Source organism: Chiloscyllium plagiosum, unplaced genomic scaffold, assembly GCF_037043375.1.
Source record: "Chiloscyllium plagiosum isolate Xiang-an unplaced genomic scaffold, Cpla_swu_hap1 HiC_scaffold_16, whole genome shotgun sequence".
In the NCBI taxonomy this organism is placed as follows: Eukaryota; Metazoa; Chordata; class Chondrichthyes; order Orectolobiformes; family Hemiscylliidae; genus Chiloscyllium; species Chiloscyllium plagiosum.
Window position 1 is genome coordinate 25,149,317 of NW_028270154.1, and position 25,842 is coordinate 25,175,158.

Sequence of the window (25,842 nt, forward strand, 5' to 3'; positions counted from 1 at the left end):
AAAATAAATCACAGCAAAAGTGTGGGCTAGTGAGCCTGGGAGTCTATAAATCTTGAGTTATAGTAAGTCCATTGACAAAAAAGGTGTGAATTCCACAGATAGATTTAATCAGCATATTCATTCAAAGGATGGCACCCCAAGCAGTGTCATTTATTCTTAAACTTTCTGGAGACTTGAGGTAATTGTGTCAGAAGTTGTTTGATTCTTGGGGTCCATCTTAAATGTTTGCTGCTTTAATCTCTTTAAAATTTAGTGAATTCCGCCAATCAATACATAGTCAATTTTTATGAAGTCTCTTTGTGGGATATGTGGAACATTCAATCCCACAGCTGTTTCTCCAGTACATCAATGACATCATTGGTGCTGCTTCTTGCTCATCCAGAATTGGAAACATTCATCTTTTTCACTTCTAATTTCCACTCTGCTCTCACCTTCATCTGGTCCTCAACTGACTCCTCCCTTCCCTTCCTTGACATCTGTGTTTCCATTTCTGGGGATAGGCTGGCCATCAATATCCACTACAACCCAATGACTCCCACATTTGCCTTGACTATACATTCTCACAACTTGGATTAGTGGTGCTGGAAGAACACAGCAGTTCAGGCAGCATCCACGGAGCTTCGAAATCGACGTTTCGGGCAAAAGCCCTTGGATGCTGCCGGAACTGCTGTGCTCTTCCAGCACCACTAATCCAGAATCTGGTTTCCAGCATCTGCAGTCATTGTTTTTACCCCATTCTCACAACTTGCTTCATGTATTCGCTGCTAACAATGTGGTCTTCTCTACAGTGGGGAGATGAAACACAAACTGGGCGACTGCTTTGCAAAACACTTACATGCTGAGGTTACCATGAAGGTCCTGCCTTCTCAACCTTGCCTCTTACCTGAGGTGTGGCAACCCTCAGGTTAAACCACCACTAACAAGGCCATAACATCATCAGAAATAGGAGCAGAATTAGGCCATTCAGCTCAAAGAGACAGCTCCACCATTTGATCATGGCTGATATGTGTCACAATCCCATTCTGCTTCCTTCTACTTGTAACCCTAGACCCCCTTACCAATCAGGAACCTATCACTGTCTTAAATACACTCAATGGTTTGACCTCCACAGCCCTCTGCAACAATGAGTTCTAGAGATTATCCACTCTCTAGCTGAAGAAATTCCTCCTCATCTCAGTTCTAAAGGGTCATCTCTTCACTCTGAGGCTGTGCCCTCATGTCCTAGTCTCTCCTACTAGTGGGAACATCTCCTTCCCACTCACTCTACCCAGGCCTCTCAGTATTCTGTAAGTTTCAATCAGATCCCCTCACTCTTCTAAACTGCATTGAGTACAGATCCAGAGTTCTCAACCGCTTCTCATGTAACAAGGCCAAAATCCCCAGGATCATTCTTGTAAACCTTGACTGACCCCCTCCAATGCCAGTATATCTTTCCTTTGATAGAACCCCAAAAATGCAGTTGAACATTTATTTGACAAGAAAAATTTATAGGGTTATGGGGAAAGAAATAAGGGTGGAAGACCACATTGGAGAACTCTCTCATCAAGAAAGAACAGGGACAATAACTTGAATGTCTCCATTTCGCTGCAAAATTGCATACACCTCTGCATAAACATGAAATGCAGTACATGTTATACTCACGAAGTTCCAATACACTTTGCAGCCAATTATGTACTGTTGAAATTTACTCACTCTTATAATGTAGGAAACATGGTTGACAATTTAATTTTCTCTCCACTCCCACTTTTCCATCTTTCAAGCTCCCATAAACAACCATTTAACAATGACCAATAATCTGTTTGTGAATAAAGGCAAAATACTGTGAATGCTGGAAAACTGAATTGAACACAGATGCTGGAAATATTCAGTAGGTCTGGCAGCAATGGAGAGATAAAGAGTTTACATTTCACATTCGAAAAAAAGTAATAAAGGAATTGAAATATTAACTCCGTTTTCCATTCCAGAAATACTGCCAGACTCCAGCATTCTCTATGTTTGTCTTTCTGGCGTGGATTGAGGGATATCAGCCAGGCTAAGGTGGTGGGGTGGGGGGAGGGATCTTAAAATAGGATGGTTTTAGCCCATGAGGGACAACTCAAGGCAACTACTTCAAACCTGATCCAAAATATGGCATGCCAAGGAGTCCGCACTACCGCACCAAAATGGGACTTGAACCCATAACCTTGTAGAATCGGGGAATAAGCGCAGTGCTAAGTGAGACAAAGCGAGCATCTGCATATGGTCGCAGTAATTCAATTCCAACCCACCTTTTAACTCAATTTTTAAAGTGGTGGTGGGGTGAGAAGTTTCAAAGAAGGGAACAATAATTTTAAGGACGTGCAAACAGTCAAGACTGCAGATGCTGAAGTCAGAGTCAATTGATGTGGGGCTGGGAAAACACAGCAGGTCAAGCAGCATCCGAGGAGCAGGAGAGTCAACGTTTCGAGCCGAGTGCCTTCGCCAGGTTTAAGGACATTACGGTGCCAGTGCAGCGCTCCTTTTAGTGTAATTATGGCAGAAAGGTACCTGACTGACAACCTGGATGACGTCATGCAGTAAGCGGAGAGCATTCGGAAGCGGTGCCGCTTAGCCGCCGGGGCAAAGGAATAGGCCAGCGGTTCATCAGCGGGAGGACAACGAGAGGGAAACCTTCGCTCTCAAGGCAGGAGTCGGGTCAGAGCGGGAGAGTCTGCAAGCCCGACAGAGTGGAGGAGAACGGCTGAAAGAACGGCGGCATTTTGGATGGTCGTGCGCGCGTTTCGGTTGGGAGCGCGAGCGGAATCCAAACGGCCGCTCGAGCTTCTCCCTCCAATAAACATGGAGGCGTGAGGAGGAGAGGGGAGGACAGACAATCATCATTTGCTTATCACGGACTTGAAGGGAGAAAGAAAGAGAGGAATGTTTCAAGGCGAAGCGCCGCTGGCGCGGTGCAGCAACTCGGCGTTTCTCCTTCATCGTTACACTTTCCTATGGAGGAGCTGGAGTTTCTAACAACCTGCCGCTCGCTATGCTCAAGCCCAGCAAGGGCAATGGAGAACTGCCCCTGCCACCCGGTTGGGAAGAGGCGACCGACTACGATGGGAAGTTGTACTACATTGACCATAACACCAAGCAGACGAGCTGGGTCGATCCCCGCGACAGGTGGGTAGGCCCCGGTTAGCAACCCAAACACAGCAGCCACTTGCCAAATAAGGTGCTGTCGTTTGGTGTACTGCGCGTGCGTTATCTCGATCGACTGAGGGAGTTCCCGTTACTGAGCATGTCTGATATTGGGAATGATGGACGGAATAAACCTGGGCCTGTAATGCGCACGCGCGATATTCTGAAGTCCTTCACCTCATTCCTTTCTGCAGAATTCTGAGGTCATTCCAGTTTGATTGCTTTATGTTCCTGGCTTGCTTACCGAGAAAAAAAACATTGCAACTTAAAGGGCTCATCAAATTTGCAAGCGCTTAAACCTGAGACATTGTATGCAATCTTTATGAAACGTTGGATAATTTTTAAGCTCCAAAAATTTCTTGTTAACTCTTTTTCAAATGAATGAAACACAACCGGTGTTTGAAGTTGCAATGGGGAGGCAATGGCATTAATCGCATTATTGCTAGACTGTTAATCCAGAGACCTAGGTAATGTTCTGCAGACCAAATCTGGCCAAGGCAGATTGGAGAATTTGAATTCACTAAAAATCTGGATTTAAGAGTCTGATGGTAACCATGATATAATTGTCTGGGAAAAAAACTATCCAGTTCATTTTGTCCTTTATAGGTAGGTTGAGGGTCAGATAGTGTTGAAGAAGTGGGGAGACTATAAGAGGACTTGGACAGGCTAGGAGAATGGACATGGCAACAGTGTTTCCAGTATTGGAGAGATTAGGACTCAAGGGCCCAGCCTCAGAGTGAAGGGATGACTCTTTAGAATTGAGATGGAGGGGAATTTCTTCAGTGACAGGGTGGTGAATCTGTAGCAGCCATTGCTGCGGAGGACTGTGGAGGCCAAATCATTGAGTGCATTCAAGACCGAGGTTCTTAATGGTAAGAGGATCAAGGGATATGGGAAGAAGGCAGGAGCTTGGGGTTGAGAAATGTAAAAGCCATGATTGCATAGCAGAGCAGACTCAATAGGCTGAATGATGTAATTCTTATCCTCTGCCTTGGCATCTTAGGGAAGGAAACTGCTGCCATTACCTTTCTCGCATGTGACTCCAGAGACACAGCAATGTGGTTGACTCATTGCCTTCTGGGCAATTAGAAATGGGTGATAAATACTGGTTAGCCAATGATGCCCACATTCATGAATGAATTTGAAAAAAAGGTCACTCACCCACATGGGCAGACCTCAAAAGCCATGCGGAGATGAAGTAATAGTAGACTGAAAACCACAGCTTTCAACTTTATACACATTTGGTAATAGGGGAGATAAGACACCATTTTATAAAATGAATTCAAAGATTTTTAATTTTCTTGAACTCTTATAAAATAAACTGCTAAACCTTTAAATGTCTTTAAATTTTAAAGTCAGATGTAGCTTTTGAAAGTTAGCTAATTATTCATATTGATGTATAACCCTTGAGGAAACGTCAACAAAGAACTCATTTTGGAATTGCATGCATCCTGGCTACATTTTTGTGTACTAATCTGAGAAAAATGGCCTGTCAATCAAAGCCATCTAGTAATGGGTTTTTCAAGGACAACTGTCACTTTTTTTTAAACAGGTAATGCGTTTAAACAAAGCTACAGATCATGACACTTAAACAGACTTTACCCACGCTCAAACAATATTTACAGCTACATACACTGTAGTCTCACACAGTAGGTTAAATATCTTGCAACTGCAAAAATGGGCCCACTGCTGAGGTCATGTGACCGTGCTGAGTTTGGGTTTTTTCCTGTGTGACCTGCAACCTGCCTCCTTTCCCTTACTGACAAACATTGGATGTGTTAAAAACAAGGGGTGAAGTGGGGGCCATGCACATCTGGGACCTTTCCACCATTTCCCAATCTGGTCCCTTTCAAATCCAGCTCATCGTGTTAGGATAAGAGGTTGGCTGCTTAGGACAGAGATAAGAAATTTTTAAAAGTTTTCACATGGGGAGGTGTTGGTTATTCTTTGTAATTTTCTAGTCATTGCTTCTATTCAAAGATATTTAAGCACTAAAGAACTTGTGAGATGAGGATACAGAGTATGGAGAGCAATAAGATGAATAGTTAAATATGATTTTAATGAAGGACAGAACTGATTTGATGATGTATCAGCCTTACTCTTCTATTTTCATGCATTCTTATGTATGGTCAGCATGCTTCAAGATATTACATTTTGTTTCTTCATCTAAGTTGCTTTTATCAATTGTAGGTGGAAACTGGATCAAGCGCTGATCCATGCAATGCTCTACGTCTTGTTGCTGGCAATTCCAAAAGTAATCACTTTTCTGTCACTCTGTTTTCCGTCCATTGCTCGTGCCATGTTGGTATTAACTGCCAATGCAGCGGACTTTCATCTTCATATTTCGTCTCATCCCTTTTTAAGTTCTGGAGTACATCTAACAATTCTCAAAACTCTACTAGCTGGCTACACAGTCAAACAATTTCAGTGGATTGACTTTTCCTTCATAAATCCATTATAAAATCATTAGGTTCTATATGCCCTATCACTCTGTTGTCCATAAATAAGGGATTCAAGTTTAATATTTCAAGATTTGCTGACAACAGAAAATAAGTTGGAGTGAGTGGTAAGAACAATCTCAAAAGGCTTCAAGGCAAATTAGGTCAGAGTGGTGCTTGAAAAGCACAGCAGGTCAGTCAGCATCTGAGGAGCAGGAAAATTGGCGTTCCTTCAATGCAAATTAGACAAGTTTGATGAGTAGGCAAATAGATAGCAGATGCAGTATAGTTTGGATAAATGTGAAGTTGCCCACTTCAGTAGGAATAACAGAATAGCAGAGTGTTATTTAAATGATGATGGATTGGGAGATGTTGATGGACAAAGGGATCTGGCTGTTCTTGTATACAAGTCATTGAAATCAAGTATCCAATGCCCGCAAACAACTAGCTAGGCAAATCCGATGTTAGCATTATTACAAGTGGTTTGAGTAAAGGAGCATGGGGGTTCTCAGACAAGAGATCATGGTTTCACGTTACATACTAGGCCATTTTGGACTGTGATGACGAGAGTGTGGTGAATGCATGGAAGGCTGTGGAGGCCAAGTTACAGAATATATTTAAGAAACAAAAGATTTCTACAAGCTAAAGGTGTTGAGAAACAGTGAGACTCATCCAACAACAAATTGCTGATTGATTGATTTGTGGACTTGTGACCAGTTGTGGATGCCATCAGCTTGATGACAACTCTCTGATAACTGGATAGTCGAACAGCTTGAGGGTGTGGTTGGCACAGTGAGAAGCCTTCTGATCTCTGCAGGAGGCTGTGCTTCTCTCCACTAAAATATCTGAAGCTAAAAAAAAAAGTTTTTCTTCCATGAGTTGTTGTAAGCTGAGGCTTGTAACCAATAAGTCAAATACTTTATCATTTGTGAACTATTCATCATATGCCTTCTGCTAAGAAGTAAAAGAATCCAAAGAAAAGCTTAAAAACTTGGGAAACATAAGGAACCCCTCCATGAAATCATGAGGACTGGTGCCATATAATTGTTTCCCCAATAATTTTCCCCTCCATCCATAATAACTAATTTTTTTTTGTCTGCCAGTATGTGTGTGAAGGGGGTTAATGTTTGAACTAATAGAGTTAAATATCAGCAGTTTGCACTAGTTTACTTGTGGTTATAGTCTTTTTATTTATAACAAATAGTAGCTCTTGTTTAGTACAGAACCTGGTTTGTGTTTTTGGTTAACCTGAATCTATTAGACAATTAAATTGAAGATTTTGTACTCTTGGACAAAATTTTTAATTTTTGTGATGATTTCAGGAATATTGGGACTTGATTTCAGCATGCTTCACCAGTGAGGCATAGCACAATGTAAATGCTAGGTACAATTGAAATTATATGTGGAGTGTAAAGTGAAGCCAGTGTGAAGTGGAAATGTATTTAGAACTATTCCAGCAAGAAATTCCATGGATGCTATTCTAAGTTTCTAAAATATACTACACTCAGTATAATTGGTTGAAACATCTTTATGAATGATATCTGGATTTTGACAAAGCCTGGTGAGTTATAAGGTGTAGACTAATTTTGGAAATATGCTTTCCATTTTTTTCTGAACTTCCTCTGATGTAAGCATTCTAATTTCTGTCATTCACTGGTATAGCTTTTACTTTATTGATTTATTGTAGATCTTTAAAGATTTTCTTTGGCTCACTGTATTCTATTGTCTATTTCTCATGCAGTTGTTAGTCATTTTTCCTGGAACTTTGATGTGCTATGTGATCCGTTTTATTCACTTTTGTTAAGATCAGTATGTTGAAAAAGCATTTGTGATTATTTGTTTTAGTTTTTTTTTGACTGACATCCAGATATTGTCACTAAACCATTTGTTTTTGTATGTCTTTTCTATGCTTGGTTCTCACCAATTATTTTGCATAAATAAACAGTTATTTTCTTAGACCCTTTCGGGGAGTCATTGCATCAAACCAGTTTCTTAACTCTATTGGGAATTTAGTTTCCTTTCTGTAGCCTCAAGTAAATACTAACAAAAGCCATGCAATCAAACTGGGTGAATAGTTCGAGATTTCAATTGTAAACTTATTTTATATGAAGTACATTGTGCTTTTGGGGATATAACAATCTCTGTCAGAATCACAAAATTTGTTAGTGCTTATTATTCTGCACAATGTGAATTTTATTGCATTATTTGATGTGCAGAATTTAGATATGGTTTTGGTTTCTTGTGTGATAGGGTTAATAATTCAGATTAACATCAGAAGACTTTGTTCTCAGACCTGATCAAGGTTTGTCCGTGGGCCTCATTTGGAAGAAATCAGTGAGCTGCAGATGTCAGTTTTGAATCCTGGATCAGTGTGCTAATTTATGAATTTTCTCTGCCTCCAATGAGTTACTGACTCATGTAATAAAAACAAAAACACAATTGCTCGAAATTCTCAACATGTCAGTCTGTATCTGTGGTGAGAAACTGAGTTAATGTTTGATTACGTAGTATCAAAACTGAAGAAAAGTAGAACCAAAACCTTTTAAGCCAGGGGTAAGTGGCAGGTGAAACAAAATGAAGGTCTCTTATAGGATGGATAAGTAACAAAAGATTAAGTGATGCAGAAGCCAAATACAGTAGTAATGGATATTGTAAAGAGAAATGAAATGAGTCAAGATAGATGTGGTGGTCAGGGCATGCAAACTACACTTCTGTTCTTGGTGGCTGCACAGAAATTAAATTTTAAATGTTCCTTCTCTTTTGCGGTGGGTGACCTTCAATATTTCTTTTAAGGACCACCTGTTAAGCTAAATGAATAATTTGTATCAGTGTCCACTAGTGAGAGGGATGAAGTAGGTATAAAAAACAAGTAAAAGGAGTGTTATAAACTTAATGAAAAATAATATAGACAGAGGTAAGTTTCTGATGAGGTCTGGTGGGCTTAAAAGTATTTAAATCTCCAGGGCCAGATGAAATGTATCCCATGTTGAGAGAAGCAAGGGGTGGAAATAGCAGATTCCTCCCTGGCCACAGGAGTGATGACAGAGGATAAGAGACAGAAAGATGTTGTGAAACTTGAAAGGATTCCAAAACGATTTACAAGGGTGTTGCCGGGGTTGGAGGATCTGAGTTACAGGGAAAGGCTGAACAGGCTGGGGCTGTTTTCCCTGGAGCGTCGGAGGCTGAGGGGTGACCTTATAGAGGTTTACAAAATTATGAGGGGCATGGATAGGATAAATAGGCAAAATCTTTTCCCTGGGGTCGGGGAGTCCAGAACTAGAGGGCATAGGTTTAGGGTGAGAGGGGAAAGATATAAAAGGGACCTAAGGGGCAACTTTTTCACGCAGAGGGTGGTACGTGTATGGAATGAACTGCCAGAGGATGTGGTGGAGACTGGTACAATTGCAACATTTAAGAGGCATTTGGATGGGTATATGAATAGGAAGGGTTTGGAGGGATATGGGCCGGGTGATGGCAGGTGGGACTAGATTGGGTTGGGATATCTGGTCAGCATGGACTGGTTGGACCGAAGGGTCTGTTTCCATGCTGTACATTTCTATGACTCTAATACAGCCAGTGTAGAATCGTTATTCAAGAAGGGAGCAAATAAACCACAAATCTGCAGGCCAGTCAGCCAGGTAGGGAAACTATTGGAAACAATTCTGACTAACAGAATTAATCTGTACTTGGAGAGGGAGGGAAAGGAGGGTAGGTATGGACTTGTTGGACCAAATGGCCTATTTCCACACTGTATGGATTCTATTCTATATGCTATTCTATAACAGTCAGTATGGTTATGTCATGTCTGGACAACTTAGTTGAATTTTTCAGAGATACCAGGTGTGTAAGTGAGGGAAATGTATTTGACATTGTTTTCTTATCTTCAGAAAGCTTTTTGATAAAGTCCCACATGGGAAACTGATGCTGAAGTTAAGAGTTCATGGGGTCTGTGGAAGCTTGACAAATTGGTTCTGAATTGGCTGAGGGCAGGAAGCAGAGAGGGGTGTTGATGTGACTGGAAGCTTTTGTCCAGTGGGGTTCATGCTTTAGAATCCTTACAGTGTGGAAGTAGGCCATTCAGCCCATCGAGTCCACACCAACGCTCCATAGAGCATCCCACCCAGATCCACTCTTGTACCCTACCTCTGTAACCCTGCATTTCCCATGGCTAATCTGTCTACCTTGTACATTGCTGGACATTGTGGGCAATTTGGCATGGCCAATTCACCTATACTGCCCATCGTTTTGGACAATTGGAGGAAACTGGAGCACCGGAGGAAACCTACACAAACATCGGGAGAATGTGCAAACTCCACACAGGCAGTTGCCTGAGAGTGAAATTGAACCCAGGTTCCTGGTGCTGTGAGGCAGTAGTGCGAACCACGGAGCCACTGTAGGGATAAGTGTTGGGGCCCTTGCTGTTTGTGGTATGCATAAATGATTTATACTAGATTACTTACAGTGTGGAAACAGGCCCTTTGGCCCAACAAGTCCATACCGACCCGCCACCCACCTAGACCCATTCCCCTACATTTACCCCTTCACCTAACACTACAGGCAATTTAGCATGGCCAATTCACCTAACCTGCACATTTTTGGAGGAAACTGGAGCACCCGGAGGAAACCCATGCAGACATGGGGAGAATGTGCAAACTCCACACACAGTCGCCTGAGGCGGGAATTGAACCCGGGTCTCTGGCGCTGTGAGGCAGCAGTGCTAACCACTATGCTACCAGGCTTTCCTTAACTATTTGATCTCTGGATTTTAGAGCTGAGGCATGTTTGGAAATAATGCAGGACATAAGAAGAGATGAAAACTTCCTAGATTGCACATTGCAGGATGTGGTTGCTCCACAGAAAGTTTGAGATGAAAGTGAGTGAGTGGCCATCCAGCAAGATAGCATAGAGGAAGACAGTGCAAGAGTCTTGTGGGAGTTTTCATTGCTGAATACTTATGAGAATGACCTCACCTTAAAGGTATGCAGTGCAGAAAATTTACAGCACTGTGGGACAGTTTACACTACATTTTGCATCTAAGTATTTTATTTAACTTAAAAATAGTGGTGTTCTCAATACTTATCTCTCTGAGTCCATGCTCAGCATTTCTCCCAGACTCCTCAGTTGTTGACAGTTCCTCTAACTTGTACTCATTATTTTCTGAAATCTGGAAAGAAAATGGTTGAAATGTTCAGCTGCTCATTCAGTATCTGTGGCAAAAACCTAGATGTTAATATTCCAGATCAATTATTTTTTGCTAGAACTGAAAAAAGTTAAAAAGATATAATCAAGTTTAAGCATGCACTGAGACAAGGACGTTGGGGAGATGGTGAAAGAACAAAATAATTCTGGGACAAGGTGGATGGGGGAAATATTAGATAATGAAAAGATGATGGTAAAATGCAACATCTGATGTTAATGAAATAAAGAACAAAATATGCATCTACAAAAGATCTAAATGTGAGTAATAGGGTTGCTGCAAAAAATGGGGCTGGGGTTAAAATCTGAAATTGTTCTATTCAGCCCAGAAGGCTACATGTAAAGTGTCTAATGGAAAGACAAGATGCTGTACCTTGAGTGTGCGTTGAACTTCCTTGGAACAGTGTAGAAGGCCAAGTTCACAGTGGGAGGTGAATAAAAAAAATGAACAGGAAGCTCCGAGTTACATTTGCGAATGGAACTGTGGTGTTCTCCTAAGCAGTTATATAATCCACATCAGTCGAGAAGACACTGCCTCTTGAACAGAAAGTTCAGGCTACAGTCACTGGGTTGTGAACAGCAAGTCAATTCATACAATGCAGGACAACTTAGACCCCCCCGCCTCCATGTGAGTAAATCATTATTTCACCTGGAAGGCTCTGACTGATGGGAAGGCAGGAGCTGGAGGTAAAGGAGGGGTATTGCATCTCCTACACTTGTATGGAAAGTTTATGAGTGAAGCCAGTAAGGTGTTAGGGATGATTGGGGTGTACATGGATGCCAAGGAGGGAGCTGTCCCTTTGGAATGCTGGGAGGGAAGGGGAAGATTTGACAGGCACCATGCTGGAGGTGACTGAAATGGGCAGTATGGTGACTGAGTGGTTAGGACTGCTGCCCTACAGTGCTTGATTCTAGCCTTGGGTGACTCTCTGTGGAGTTTGCACATTCTCTGTGTCTGTGGATTTCTACCGGATATTCAGGGTTCCTCCCACAGTCTAAAGATGTTAAGGCTAGGTGGATTGGCCATGATAAATTGCCCCAAAGTGTCCAGGGATGTGCAGGCTCGGTGGATTAGTGTAAATGTAGGGATATGAGGAATTTGGTGGAGGGGCTGGGTCTGGGCTGAGATGGACTTTGGAGAGTCGATGGGCTGAATGGTCTCTTTCTGCACTATAAGGATTCTGTGAGTCTAAGAACTGGTGAAGGATGATCAATTGTGGGGCTTTCTGTGTTTGAAAGTGAGAATGAAGGCAACCATATTGTGGTTCTGATAGAGCAAGAGAGAGAAAAATAGGTGAGAATAGGAGTGTGAAAATGGAACTGACATGGGTGTTCAACCAATTATTTCGCTCCACTCTGGTTGATGGGATCTGTGATCAATAGACTGTTCCCTTAAGTACCATTAACCTTTTATAATTCTGTGCTGGTTTTCAATTAACGTGTATTCTTGAGTGAACATTAACTTTATTCCATTAATGGCATCTAAAAATTTACCTATTGTAAACATAGCTTTATTAAGTATGAATGTTTTGCCTTGCGGGTTCTTTTTTATTTCACAGTTTGCTTTATAAAATACAATCTTTTCAGTAAAAATGAAGCTTGTTACAATTCCTTTCAGAAGAGTTTCCTGAAGTCACCATCAAAAAATATTAGTTAGCAGTATTTTTTGCTGATGGAAATCAAAATAATTGGGAATCAAGAAATTTTAACAAATACCTGGCATAAATGGAAATAGTAAAGAATCTTAACAAACAAATCAAAAGTAAAAGAATAGTTCATGGCCAAGACTAATAGCAAAGAATAAAGCCTGATGGAGATTGAAGGGCTTAGTGGCTACATTAAATTAATCTTTGCATTCACAAAGAAATGATAGAGAAATCTAAGAATGCAGGAGGAGGAAGCGGAGCAGTCAGATATGATAATTATAGAGAAGGAACCAGTTCTGAAAACAGTATAACATGAAAATGCAAAGTATTTGAGTTCTAATGACCTACATCCTAGAATACCGAAGGAGGTCAAGCAAAGAATCACAGAATTGTTGTGGTTTAAAAGTAGGCCAGTCATCCCATTGTGTCTGCACTGGCCTTCTGAGTGTTTTAACTTTGTGCCAATCCTCTGCCATTTCCTGTAACCTTGCACATTGTTTTCATTTAAATAACCATGCAATGCCCTTTTGAATACCTCAATTGAATCTGTCTCCACCATACCACCAGACAGTATATTCTATACCTTAACTACTCAATGTCACAACATTTTTTCTCACCTCGCATTTACTTCTTTTGCGAAATAAATTAAAACTGGTCCTTGATTCATTTGAGAGTGGGAACAGTTTCTCTCTACCCACTCTGTTCAGACTCCACATGGTTTTGTAAATTATCACATCTCCTCTTGGCCTTGTCCTTTCCAATGAAAACAGTCCCAAATTCTTCAGTCTTTCCACAAAATTTAAGTGTCTGGAGCTATTCTTGTAACCCTCTTTTGTGCTCTCCAATGCATTCAAGTCATTTCTATATTGTGATACAAGAACTGTACACCGTACTCCAGCTGCAGTCTAATCAATATCTTATCTAAGTTTATCATCATCTCGATGCACTTGAACTCTGCCCTTGTTCAGGAAGCCTAAAATACAGTTTGCTTTATTAACAGCTCTCCACCTGTGCTGTCACCGAACTCTAGCTACAGTATTTCAAATCTCATTATTGAATCTAGCAGTGTTACAGGGGAAGGAAGAAATAAAAGATGTTTAGAAAATCTATTGATTAATAGCACATTGAATATCATACACGTTTCTGAGCAAATGATTATTTTTGACGGAGTCAGTTCATTTTGTATTACTGTCAATAACGATTTGTCTTAAAATATATTGCTAAATATAAGGAATTGTGCTAACTAAATAACCTGTTGACACTCCTCTCCGATTATCTAAGTGAGAGTCAGAAATGTGTCTCTGTATGAACAAAGTAATAAACTAGGCATGCAATGCAAGTATGCTTGGAATGCAGAACACCCAGAATGATCTTATGATTAGTATAAGCATATTTGCAGAGCTAGGACAATATAAATAATAGGCTTCAAGTTTGTTAAAGCAGTGGAATGTGACGAATGTTGTGTTCCTCTTAACAGGGTGCCAAAAGTTGAAATTTCAGTGGTGTATTAGTTAACACTTCAGCAATTCATGTTATCTTAGATTATGTATTATAATTTAAAAGATTACACAACACCAGGTTATAGTCCAACAGGTTTATTTGGAAACACTAGCTTTCGGAGCACTGCTCCTTCATCAGGTGATTGTGGAGAATACGCAATCACCTGATGAAGGAGCAGCGCTCCGAAAGCTAGTATTTCCAAATAAACCTGTTGGACTATAACCTGGTGTTGTGATTTTTAACTTTGTACACCTCAGTCCAACGCCAGCGTCTCCAAATTATGAATTTAAAAGTTGTCTAATACTTTAAGTCTAGGAATCCAAAAGTATTGGTTGAGATTCCAAGTGGAGTTGGTAACTGAAATTCTGGTGTCATGAGTTACAAGGCAATAATGGCTGTGGAAGAGGTTTGACCAATTTATTAAGGCTATACTCTTTCTCAAACAGTAGCAGCAACAGACACACACACACTCCCATCCATCTCCCACAGATCTCACTGAGGGAATGCAACAATTTTCAACCCTCAAAATGAGGTCACAGCAGGAAAACGTTTAGAAAGCACTTCCATAATTGAACTGCAAGGCCTGATAAATGCTTTCTGGTTTAGACTAATCTGTAGAGGAAGCAATGAACATATACTCTGATGTAATTGGAAATATCAGAATAGGCAGAGAGTGCCAGATGTTTGAAACAAGAGACAACAGGAAGGTTCTGAATTGTCATTGTGCTTTTGAAAGTGTAGATTGAGGATGGGAAAAATTGTGGCTGTAAGAGCTGCTCGCTTTTTTTGAGGTGTTTTCAGTGTTGGAGCTCATTTCCTCAAATTCTAGTAGCAGTAATTACTGTTCGAGAAGGTGTTGCATTGTTTTGGAACTTTGGGGAGAAAGAATGTTAAAACAAGGCACTTTAAAAAAGGAGGAAGACTGACAAAGGTATTGATCACATTGGAAGTAATTCAAATGGAGAAAGAAACCTACACTGATGTCACATCCAACGATGAATCTGCATAGCTATTGCTTCTGCTGTTAGCTTTCAAGAATGTCTGGACTTTGGAGTTTGACTAAGAAAAATTAACAAACAGCCAAGTTCACAGTTGACCTTGGAGTAGTAACCTGTGGGGGGGAGTTCACAGCAGGGGAGCAGCTAAGTGGCTTTTTAAAGTGTAATTTTACTGTTTATTTTGTAAAGCAACAATAGTGAATAGAGTGGATTCTTTTTTTGATTATAGGTTTTATTGAGATCTATCTCTTAATTAAACTTTACAAATCTAAAGCGTAAATACTAAGTTGACCTGGAGGGCTGTTTTTTAGAGCAGTAAGACTGCTAATTTCTGCATCTGTAGATAGTTAAGGTGCAAAGATGGCCTTCAGTAGAGTGATGTGCTCTTCCTCTCGGGTGTGGGAGATTAGGGAGAATTTCTATGTTACTGATGATTGCATTTGCAGGAAGTGTGTTTGGTTGCGAATCCTATCAGATTGCAAGGATTGATGTTGAGTGGCAATGAGGAATTTACAGAAGCTAGGAGATTTGATGGAAATCTGCTGTAGGAAGGGAGAAAAACAACAGATATAGTCGGATAATGGCAATTCACGAGCGGAGATGGTTACAGAGTGGTGAACTCGGCCTGGACAGTCACAAAGGCCAACCTTCCACCTGTAGAATCCATTTAACAGGCCCGCTGTTAAGGAAAGGCCGCCAGCATTCTCAAAGATCCATCCCACCCTAGCAATGTTTTTCTAAAACCTCTACCATCGGGGAGAAGGTACAGAAACCTGAACACACGCACCAGCCAGTTTTGAAATAGTTTCTACCTTACTGTTGTTAGAATGCTGAATAGACTCTCAAACTCTTAACGTTCGCCTGTACCTGTGTTTTTGTTTTTTGCTGCTGTTTACCTATTTATTTATTTATGCTACTTAACTCTGACCCTGTATTGCTTGCAAGACAAAGCTTTTCACTGTGCCTCAGTACACGTGACAATAAATTCAATTCAATTCAATTCAGGATAGATGGGTTACTGCCAGGAAAGATAGGAGAGAGAGGCTGGTCATGCAGGAGTCTCCAGTGGCTGTCTCCATCTCAAACATGCATGCCAATTTGGAAAAATGTGGAGTGGGGGGAGGGGGAGAGCTGTTGGGTGATGTGCTGTCAGGGGAATGTAGCACAAATAGCCAGGTTTCTAGTATTGAGATTGGCTGTCATGTAATGAAGGGTATGTCAGGTTCTAAGCAGTTGATACTGATAGGGGATTGCCCAGTCAGAGGCACAGACAACATTTCTGAGCCCGACAGCAAGACATCAGAAAGATGTTGTGAAACTTGAAAGGGTTCCAAAAAGATTTACAAGGGTATTGCCAGGGTTGGAGGATCTGAGCTACACGGAGAGGCTGAACAGGCTGGGGCTGCTTTCCCTGGAGCGTCGGAGGCTGAGGGGTGACCATATAGAGGTTTACAAAATTATGAGGGGCATGGATAGGATAAATAGACAAAGTCTTTTCCTTGGGGTCGGGGAGTCCAGAACTAGAGGGCATAGGTTTAGGGTGAGAGGGGAAAGATATAAAAGAGACCTAAGAGGCAACGTTTTCATGCAGAGGGTGGTACGTGTATGGAATGAGCTGCCAGAGGATGTAGTGGAGGCTGGTACAATTGCAACATTTAAGAGGCATTTGGATAGGTATATGAATAGGAAGGGTTTGGAGGGATATGGGCCGGGTGCTGGCAGGTGGGACTAGATTGGGCTGGGATATCTGGTCGGCATGGACTGGTTGGACCGAAGTGTCTGTTTCCATGCTGTACATCTCTATGACTATGATGTGTTGCCTCCCTGGTGCCAGGATCAAGGATATCTTGAAGGAGGTGCAGAATATTCACAAAGGGGAGAGGGACTAGCAGGAGGTGGTTGTACATATCGGAACTAACAACTTAGAAAGAGAAAAGGATAAGATTCTGAGGAGAGCATATAGTAACTTAGGCAGGAATTTAAAAAGGAGGTCCTGAAGGACATCTGGATTACTTCCAGTGCCATGAGCTAGTGCGGATAGGAATAGGAGGATGGAGCAAATGAATGCATGGCTGAGGAGCTGGTACAGGGGAAAAGGCTTCACTTTTTGGATCATTGGAATCTCTTCTGGAGTAGAAGTAACCTGAAGGACGGAATGCACCTGAATTGGAAAGTGACTAATATACTGGCAGGGAGGTTTGCGAGAGCTACTTGGGATGATTTAAATTAGTAAGGAGAGGATGGGACCCAGGAAGATAGTGAGGAAAGAGATCAATCTGAGACTGGTACAGTTGGGAAAAGGAGCAAGTCAAACAGTCAGGGCAGGCAGAACAAAGCAGAGACCTAGGTAGGACTGATAAGTTAAACTGCATTTATTTTCAATGCAATAAGCCTAACAGGTAAAGCAGATGATTTCAGGGCATGGCTGGGAACATGGGACTGAGATATCTTAGCAATTACAGAGACGTGGCTCAAGGATGGGCAGGAATGTTCCAGGGTACAAATGCTACAGGAAGAATAGAAAGGGGAGGTGGGGCAAGAGAGGAGGGAGAGTGGCATCTTTGAGTGTTAACATTACAGCTGTAATTAGGGAGGATATTCTTGAGAATATGTCCAGGGAAGTTATTTGGGTGAAACTGAGAAATAAGAAAGGGATGATCACCTTTTTGGGATTGTACTGTCGACTCCCCAGTAGTCAGCAGGAAATTGAGAAACAAATTTGTAAGGAATAACTACCGTATTATTCTTACACATAACTGAGATCTCCTGTTATGTGTAAGAATAATACGGTAGTTATGGTAAGGGATTTTAACTTTCCAAATATAGACTAGGTTGGCTGTGATGAAGAGGAATTTAAGTGTGGATAAGAAAATTTTCTGATTCATTATGTGGATGTACCTACCAGAGAAGGTGCAAAGCCTGACCTATTCTTGGGAAATAAGGCAGGGCAGGTGACTGAGATGTCAGTGGGGGAGCACTTTGGGGCCAGCGACCATTATTCTATTAGTTTTATAATAATGATGGAAAAGGATAGATTCAGTCTAAAAGTTAAATTTCTAAATTGGGTGAAGGTCAATTTTGACAGTATTAAGCAAGAACTTTGAAAAATTGATTGGGGTGGATGTTTGCTGGTAGAAAGATAGCAGGAAAATGGGAAGTCTTCAAAAATGAGATAGCAAGAGTCCAGGGACAGTATGTTCCTGTTAAGGGTGGAAGTGCAAGACTGGTAGATGTAGGGAATGCTGGATGATTAGAACAATTGAGGTTTTGATCAAGAAAAAGAAGGAAGCATATGTCAGGTACAGACAGCAGAGATCGAGTGAATGCTTCGAAGAGTATAAAGGTAGTAGGAGAATACTTAAGAGGGAAATCAGAAGGGCAAAAAAGGGACATGAGATAGCTTTGGTAAATAGGATTAAGGAAAATCCACAAGGATTTTATCAATACATTAGGAACAAAAGGGTTACCACTGAGAGAATGGAGCCCCTTAAATATCAGAGGAGAAAGTGAGGTCTGCAGATGCTGGAGATCAGAGCTGAAAATGTGTTGCTGGAACAGTGCAGCAGGTCAGGTAGCACCCAGGGAACAGGAGAATCGACGTTTCGGGCATAAGCCCTTCCTGAAGAAGGGCTTATACCCGAAACGTCGATTCTCCTGTTCCCTGGATGCTGCCTGACCTGCTGCGCTGTTCCAGCAACACATTTTCACCCCTTAAATATCAGCAAGGCCACCTATATGTGGATCCTCAGAAGATGGGTAAGATACTAAATGAGTATTTTGCATCAGTATTTACTGTGGAGAAGGATATGGAAGATAGAGAATGTGGGAAAATAGATAGCAACATCAACAGAGTGGTGGTGGAGGGTTGTTTTTCAGATTGGAGGCCTGTGACCAGTGGAATGCCACAAGGATCGGTGCTGGGTCAACTACTTTTCATCATTTATATAAATGATTTGGATGGGAGCATAAGAGATATAGTTAGTAAGTTTGCAGATGACACCAAAATTGGAGGTGTAGTGGATAGCGAAGAAGGTTACCTCAGATTACAACGGGATCTTGATCAGATGGGTCAATGGGCTGAGAAGTGAAAGATGGATTTAGATAAATGTGAGGTGTTGCATTTTGGAAAAGCAAATCTGAGCAGCACTTAAATACTTAATGGTAAGGTCCTTAGGAGTGTTGCTGAACAAAGAGACCTTAGAGTGCAGGTTCATAGCTCCTTGAAAGTGGAGTTGCAGGTAGATAGGACTGTGAAGAAAGCGTTTGGTATGCTTTCCTTTATTGGTCAGAATATTGAGTATAGGAGTTGGGAGGTCATGTTGCGGATGTACAGAACATTGGTGACGCCACTGTCGGAATATTGCATGCAATTTTGGTCTCATTCCTATCGGAAAGATGTTGTGAAACTTGAAAGGGTTCAACGTTGGAGGATTTTGAGATATAGGGAGAGGTTGAATACGCTAGGGCTGTTTTCCCTGGAGCGTAGGAGGCTGATGGGTGACCTTATAGAGGTTTACAAACTCATGGGGGGCATGGATAGAATAAATAGACAAAGTCTTTTCCCTGGATTGGGGGAGTCCAGAACTAGAGGGCATAGGTTTAGGTTGAGAGGGGAAAGATATAAAAGAGACCTACGGGGCAACATTTTCATGCAGAGGATAATAAGTGTATGGAATGAGCTGCCAGAGGAAGTGGTGGAGGCTAGTGCAAGTATAACATTTAAAAGGCATCTGGATAGATATATGAATAGGAAGGGTTTGGAGGGATATGAGCCAGGTGCTGGCAAGTGGGACTAGATTGGGTTGGGATATCTGGTCAGCATGGACAAGTTGGACCGAAGGGTCTACTTCCATGCCGTACATCTCTATGACTCTATCTGGAAAAGTGTTCATATTTGGCGTTTGGTATGCTTTCCTTTATTGTTCAGAGTATTGATTATAGAAGTTGGAGGTCATGTTGTGGCTGTACCGGGTGTTGTTTAAGCCTCTTTTGGAATATTGTGTGCAATTCTGGCCTCCTTCCTATCGGAAGGATGTTGTGAAGCTTGAAAGGGTTCAGAAAATATTTACAAAGATGCTGACAGAGTGAGGATTTGAGCTGTCGGGAAAGGCTGAATCGGCTGGGGCTGTTTTCCCTGGAGCGTCGGAGGCTGAGGGGTGACCTTATAGAGCTTTATAAAATCATGAGAGGCACGGATAGAATAAATACACAAAGTATTTTCCCTGGGATGGGGGAGTCCAGAACTAGAGGGCATAGGTTTGGGGTGAGAGGAAAGATATAAAAGGGACCTAAGGGGCAACTTTTTCGGGCAGAGTGTAGTGTGTGTATGTAATGAGATGCCTGAGGAAGTGGTGGAGGCTGGTACAATGACAACATTTAAAAGGCATCTGGATGGGTATGTGAATCGGAAGGGTTTGGAGAGATATGGGCTGGGTGTTGGCAAATGGAGCTAGATTTACTTTGGATATCTCGGCATGGTCAAGTTGGATCAAAAAATCTGTTTCCGTGCTATACATCTCTATGACTGCATATAAAGTGTATATTTTACTTGACAGGTTACTGTTGAATTAATTTTGTTTATACCAGGTGACACCATTTTGGAAAAGTTGAGATAGAAATTATATCTGATATTTTCTCGCAAAACAGAGGGCGCACCTGATTTTCAAAACAAACATTTCCAGCAATCTGACGTGTGACCTCTGGCCAATTTTACTTTCTTACTTGTAAACACCAAGATTAATGAAATGACCTTGTCACTCTGTGAGATTAATTCTTTCAACACTGATCAAAAATTGAATCTAAAACTTCTTTTTAGTGATGTATTATTGTGATGAACTGATATGTTCTAAATATTTTTTAACTATTTTGTGAACCCATATAAATATACTTAAGTAAAGGACACTTTGCTGTCATACTCCACTTTTTTTTTAGCAACAATTATTGCATCCGCATGGAGCAGGGAGTGTGGATGGAATCATTCAGTCTGCCAAATTTGGAGGGAGAGGTAATGTGGCCTATTTTTTATGCTCTCTGAAATCATTGCATTTTTGACCTCCTGATTTGACCTCGTGAAGAGCAACAGCCCATTACTATCCCATTCTTTGCAATTTTCAGCCGTGTGTGTGAGCTAAACACCTATTGAAAGTTACCTGCTCCAGAAAACACAATTCTGCAGGCTACAGTTGTCCCATGAAAGTACCCCATTGCCAGTAGCTTGTTTGCACAGAATACCTTTGGAATTAGAATACCATTTGGGACATAATTTGACTTATGATTTTTTTATGAATTAATTATTACTTGGCCAAAATACCTTAGAGTTAACATTCTGCAGCATTTTCATTTTTTAAAATTTCTCCTCAGACTTGCTTGTGTATATAAGTTAGCTTTGTGTATATGTGTTTATATAAATGTTAATTATCTTTGCATCTTTACTTGAATAAGTTTGTTTTTGGTAATAAACCAGCTGTTCATTGACTAAAGCTGGCTGACTTGTTCTTTGTTAACTTGACAGCCTGAGACAAAGAATTGGCCATATCACTAACTGAGTTAAATTTAAAATTTGTTGTGACCAGTGGAGGAGTGGGACTAGAAATAAACAGAGCACATCTCCAACTTTGGTGTAACAAAATATCAATGTACTGATCTGTTGATAGAGTATAAATCAAAGTTTTAAGTATCATTCTTCCTTCAAATTAGACCAGTTCAAAAGAGATGGGAAAAGTGAACAAAGACCAGATCTTATTGCAGTCAAAGTGTTGGGAGGAGATGCAAGTTGGAGCCATTTATGAATTTACAAATAATAAATATGTTCGTACAGGAAGTAAAGCTGCCAGTGGACAAAGAACTTCAATGTTCAGCAGGTTTATCGAGAAAATAATTACAACACTTTGGATCAGCATTGAGGTGTTCAATTACTTCCAGACAATGCTGTATAGTTCAATTCTGAGTTTAAGCCAATTGCTTCGCATTCATTAAGCTGACTTAATATTTTAAATTTATGTTTGGAGAAGAATGTGGGAGGCTTGTGTGTGCATAAAAATATAATTTTTTGATGCAACATTTGACTGCTGATGCTCCCTCTAGAATTTAGTGAAGTATACAGTTGACTACTACTGATGTTGTGGCTGTGAAAGTAATTTTGCTGAAGAGATTTCAGATTTTAATGCCATGAAATGAAGCATGTCTGATCTGTCTTAAGAGAACCATGTGAGATTTATTGACTGTATAATGCTGTTCCAATCATCTCTGAGAATCCTATTAATCACACTTTTCTGAGATTGTTCTGTGTTTGTGTGATAGGATAAGCAATCACTTAACCTCCAGGGCTAATAACTCCATTACTATTCATTAAAGTAGATCATTAGAATGCACTTTTATCCATTACAATTAATTTTGAACAGCATGATACTAACATTGAAATGTTAAAACACAAAATACTTCAAAGTTGTACCATAGATTCAATTTTTTTAATGCTTTTGGATATGGTACTAATATTTCCACTTGTGCATTCGTTTTTATTGAACTATACAAATGGACAAATTTCTTGTTCTAAATTCATTTTGTGAAAAACCATACATTGTGCACACAAGTTGAATGATAATGGAGAAGATTGTAATGTGCTGAACATTAATTGTTTTTGTTTTGTATTTCATCTTCCCTTTTGATGCCAAAACTCAGAACTATTATAATTTAAGCAGCTAGTAGTCAAGATGATTGTCTCCATGGATGCTACCTGACCTGCTGTGATCTCCAGCATTTTTTGTTTTCAGTTTAGTTTTTACAGCTTTGATGAAGTATGTTAGTCAGTTGACTTTAATTCTACTGGGGGTTCTCACTTAATAACCTCTGAGATTGGGTGTTTATTTTACATTTTAATTTGCTGTGCATATTAGTGCTACTTATAGCTCTACAAGACCCTGGCGAGACCACACTTGGAATTTTGTGTCCAGTTCTGGTCACCCTATTATAGGAAAGATACAGAGGCTTTGGACAGGGTGCAAAGAAGGTTTGCCAGGATGCTGCCTGGACTGGAGGGCTTGTCTTATGAACAGAAGTTGACTAAGCTCAGACTTTTCTTGCTGGAGAGAAGGAGGAACAGAGGTGACCTGATCGAGGTATACAAGGTAATGAGAGGCATGGATAGAGTAAATGGCCAGAGTCTTTTTCCCAGGGCAGGATTGACTGGCACGAGGGGTCATAGCTTTAAGATATTAGGAGGAAGGTATAGAGGAGACGTCAGAGGTAGGTTCTTTACACAGAGAGTTATGAATGCATGGAATGTGTTGCCAGCGGTGGTGGTAGAAACAGAGTTATTAGGGACACTTAAGCGACTGTTGGACATTCACATGAACAGCAATGAATTGAGGGGTGTGTAGATTAGGTTATTTTATTTCAGATTAGGAATAATCCTCGGCACAAGGGCCGAAGGGCCTGTTCTTTGCTGTACTTTTTTATGTTCTATGTGCTGATCATACAAAAAATGAAATTTTATACACAGTGGTGCTATTGAAGTGAACTAGAACATTTTACTCATCCTCCTAAAATTGTTTCAGGCAATTAATGAGTCTAACATATTGACATAGTGATGACCTTTTTTTAACATTTTTACATTATTTAACAGGATACTATACAAATTTATTGAGGATTTATTTAATTTATACACTATTGCTAATTTCTCACTTATTTGAAATTGGAGTTGAAAACCTAGGATGATTAGTAAGGTTAAATGAAGAACCAAGTGGAAGCAGGCTAAATTACATTGTCAGAAACTTTGAGTGAAAATTGCTTCATATACGTGCAGTAAAGACTTTGTTTCTAAGCACTGAATGGAGCAAAGATTACGTGGATAAAAAGAGAGTATGGCCTGGAACATGAGGGACAGATCATCAGAACTTAGACAACTGGCAGAGTTTTAGTACCACTGACATGTTAAGTACATTAATTGAAGAACAATACATGTACAGATTTTGCATTGTCAAGTAAATGTTCTCTGATTTGTGCTGGCTCCTACAAGATCTGCAGCAAAGGAGAAGCATCCAGCGAACCTGAAAGAATAAAAGAGCAAATGCCCGCTGTACTGATTCTATACACTACACTGCTGGTTGTGTTTTCTCTTTCTTTTAAAAATCAATGATTCCTTGTTCACTCTGACTAATACAGAATATTGAGCCTTATGTGATAATTGGAGATCTCATATCATGTTTGATAGCGCTCCTTTTTCTGAGTCAGAAGCTCTGAGTTTGAGACCCATGTTGGGACTAGTGTCCGTGGAAGGTGTGCTTACAATGTGATCAAACAGATTGATTGTCAATGTGTATATCCTTCCAATACGTCTAGTAGGCTGGAAGAATGGAGTTTCTTGGACAGCCATCCTGAAAGAGATGATGGCAGAGCTCTGTATTTACAAATTTTTGGCCAATGTTTTGCAAATCACTAGTGATTTTGTCCCAAGTTATGGTCTTTAGAAGTTTCCTTATCAATGACATTAAGTTCATTGACTCCCACAAACATAGATCAATCTAATGACCTAACGTTTGGAAATGTGATGGTCTTCTTTTGAGGGTTACATTGCCTTTCTGTAAAACAGCTGACGGACTAGGATATATGCAAGGACAATGCAGAATTGTGGCTCAGGTTGTAATCCAGAGATTGCCTATGAATTTTTTTCCCTTTTTAGCTCCTAGCTGCTTATACTTTTTCAGAAGAACTTCCTTTCTGGGCCTAGCTATGTTCTTGATAACTATGTAGACCGTTAGAAATGGTTCTTCACCAGTCCAGAGCTGATGTCCTAAACTGTTGCACAGGGCAGGTAACAAGCTTCAGGAATGCTTCAAAATGAACAACCTCAGAAATCTGATGGCCTCCCTCCTACACTAGTTCTCCAGCCACACATTCAATTGATCAATCCACCTGTTCTTGTGTTCACTCGCATGTAAAATCTCACTTGGAATAATCCCAAGATTACCACTGCTGAGGTCTTGCTTTTTAATTTTCTTTCTAACATCTGAAATCTACTTTCAGGACCTCATCCCTCCTCTTACCTACGTTGATAACAATGTGGATCATGACTTCTGGCTAATTGCCCTCTCCGCTAGAAGGATAGCGACATGGTGGCTCAGTGGTTAACACTGTTGCCTCACAGTGCCAGAGACCCAGCTTCAATTCCAGCCTCAGGCGACTGTCTGTGTGGAGTTTGCACATTCTCCCTATGTTCGTGTGGGTTTCATCTGTGTGCTCCAGTTTCTTCCCATGGTCCAAAGATGTGCAGGTTAGGTGGATTGGCCATGCTAAATTGCCCATGGCGTCAAGGGATGTGCAGGTTAGATGGGTTAGCCACAGGAAAATGCAGGGATAGGGTAGGGGATGCATCTGGATGCGATACTGTTTGGTGGGTCGGTATGGACTCACTTGGCTGAATGGCCTGCTTCCACAGTATAGGGATTCTGCGCTTCAAAGAATTTCCTGCAGTTCATGGCATCCTTGACAATGGGACCAGGGAGCAACACGTCATCCTGGAGTCATGTTGACTGCCACAGAAATGCTTGCCTATTCTCCTTACTATGGAATCCCCTATAGCGAATACTTTCATTTTCTTTCTTTCTTCCATGTACAGCTGAGTTTCCCACGGTGCAGCGGGCTTGACTGTGGCTCCACTCTCCTGAGGAACCAGCACCCTCAGCAATACAGATTAGCAAACATGACAGACTCAGGTGGCTCCTGCACTATCTGTCTAGTTTTCTTAAACTTCATAGTAGCCACTCATACTTATCCGTCTGCATGCTTTTCATTTATTGTGTGACCGCGTACATATACGTGCTGTCCATGTAGCCCTTTGCCTCTCGGATACACAACGGTGACTCTGGCCACTTTTCAAGATCCAAAAGTCAGAATTATTATTCATAAAGA

General features: G+C 40.9%; 1 protein-coding gene across 1 annotated transcript in view; it reads left to right on the forward strand.

The window, feature by feature from the left end:
• Window positions 1-1,559: 1,559 nt before the first annotated feature.
• The window catches only part of LOC122556531 (protein KIBRA-like), a 159,670-nt gene continuing 135,387 nt past the window's right edge, over window positions 1,560-25,842 (forward strand). Inside the window, exon 1 of the mRNA XM_043703296.2 lies at window positions 1,560-3,141. Within this exon, the coding sequence (XP_043559231.1) occupies window positions 3,008-3,141 (134 nt within the window). The 5' untranslated portion in view covers window positions 1,560-3,007. The remainder of the gene's footprint in view (window positions 3,142-25,842) is intronic.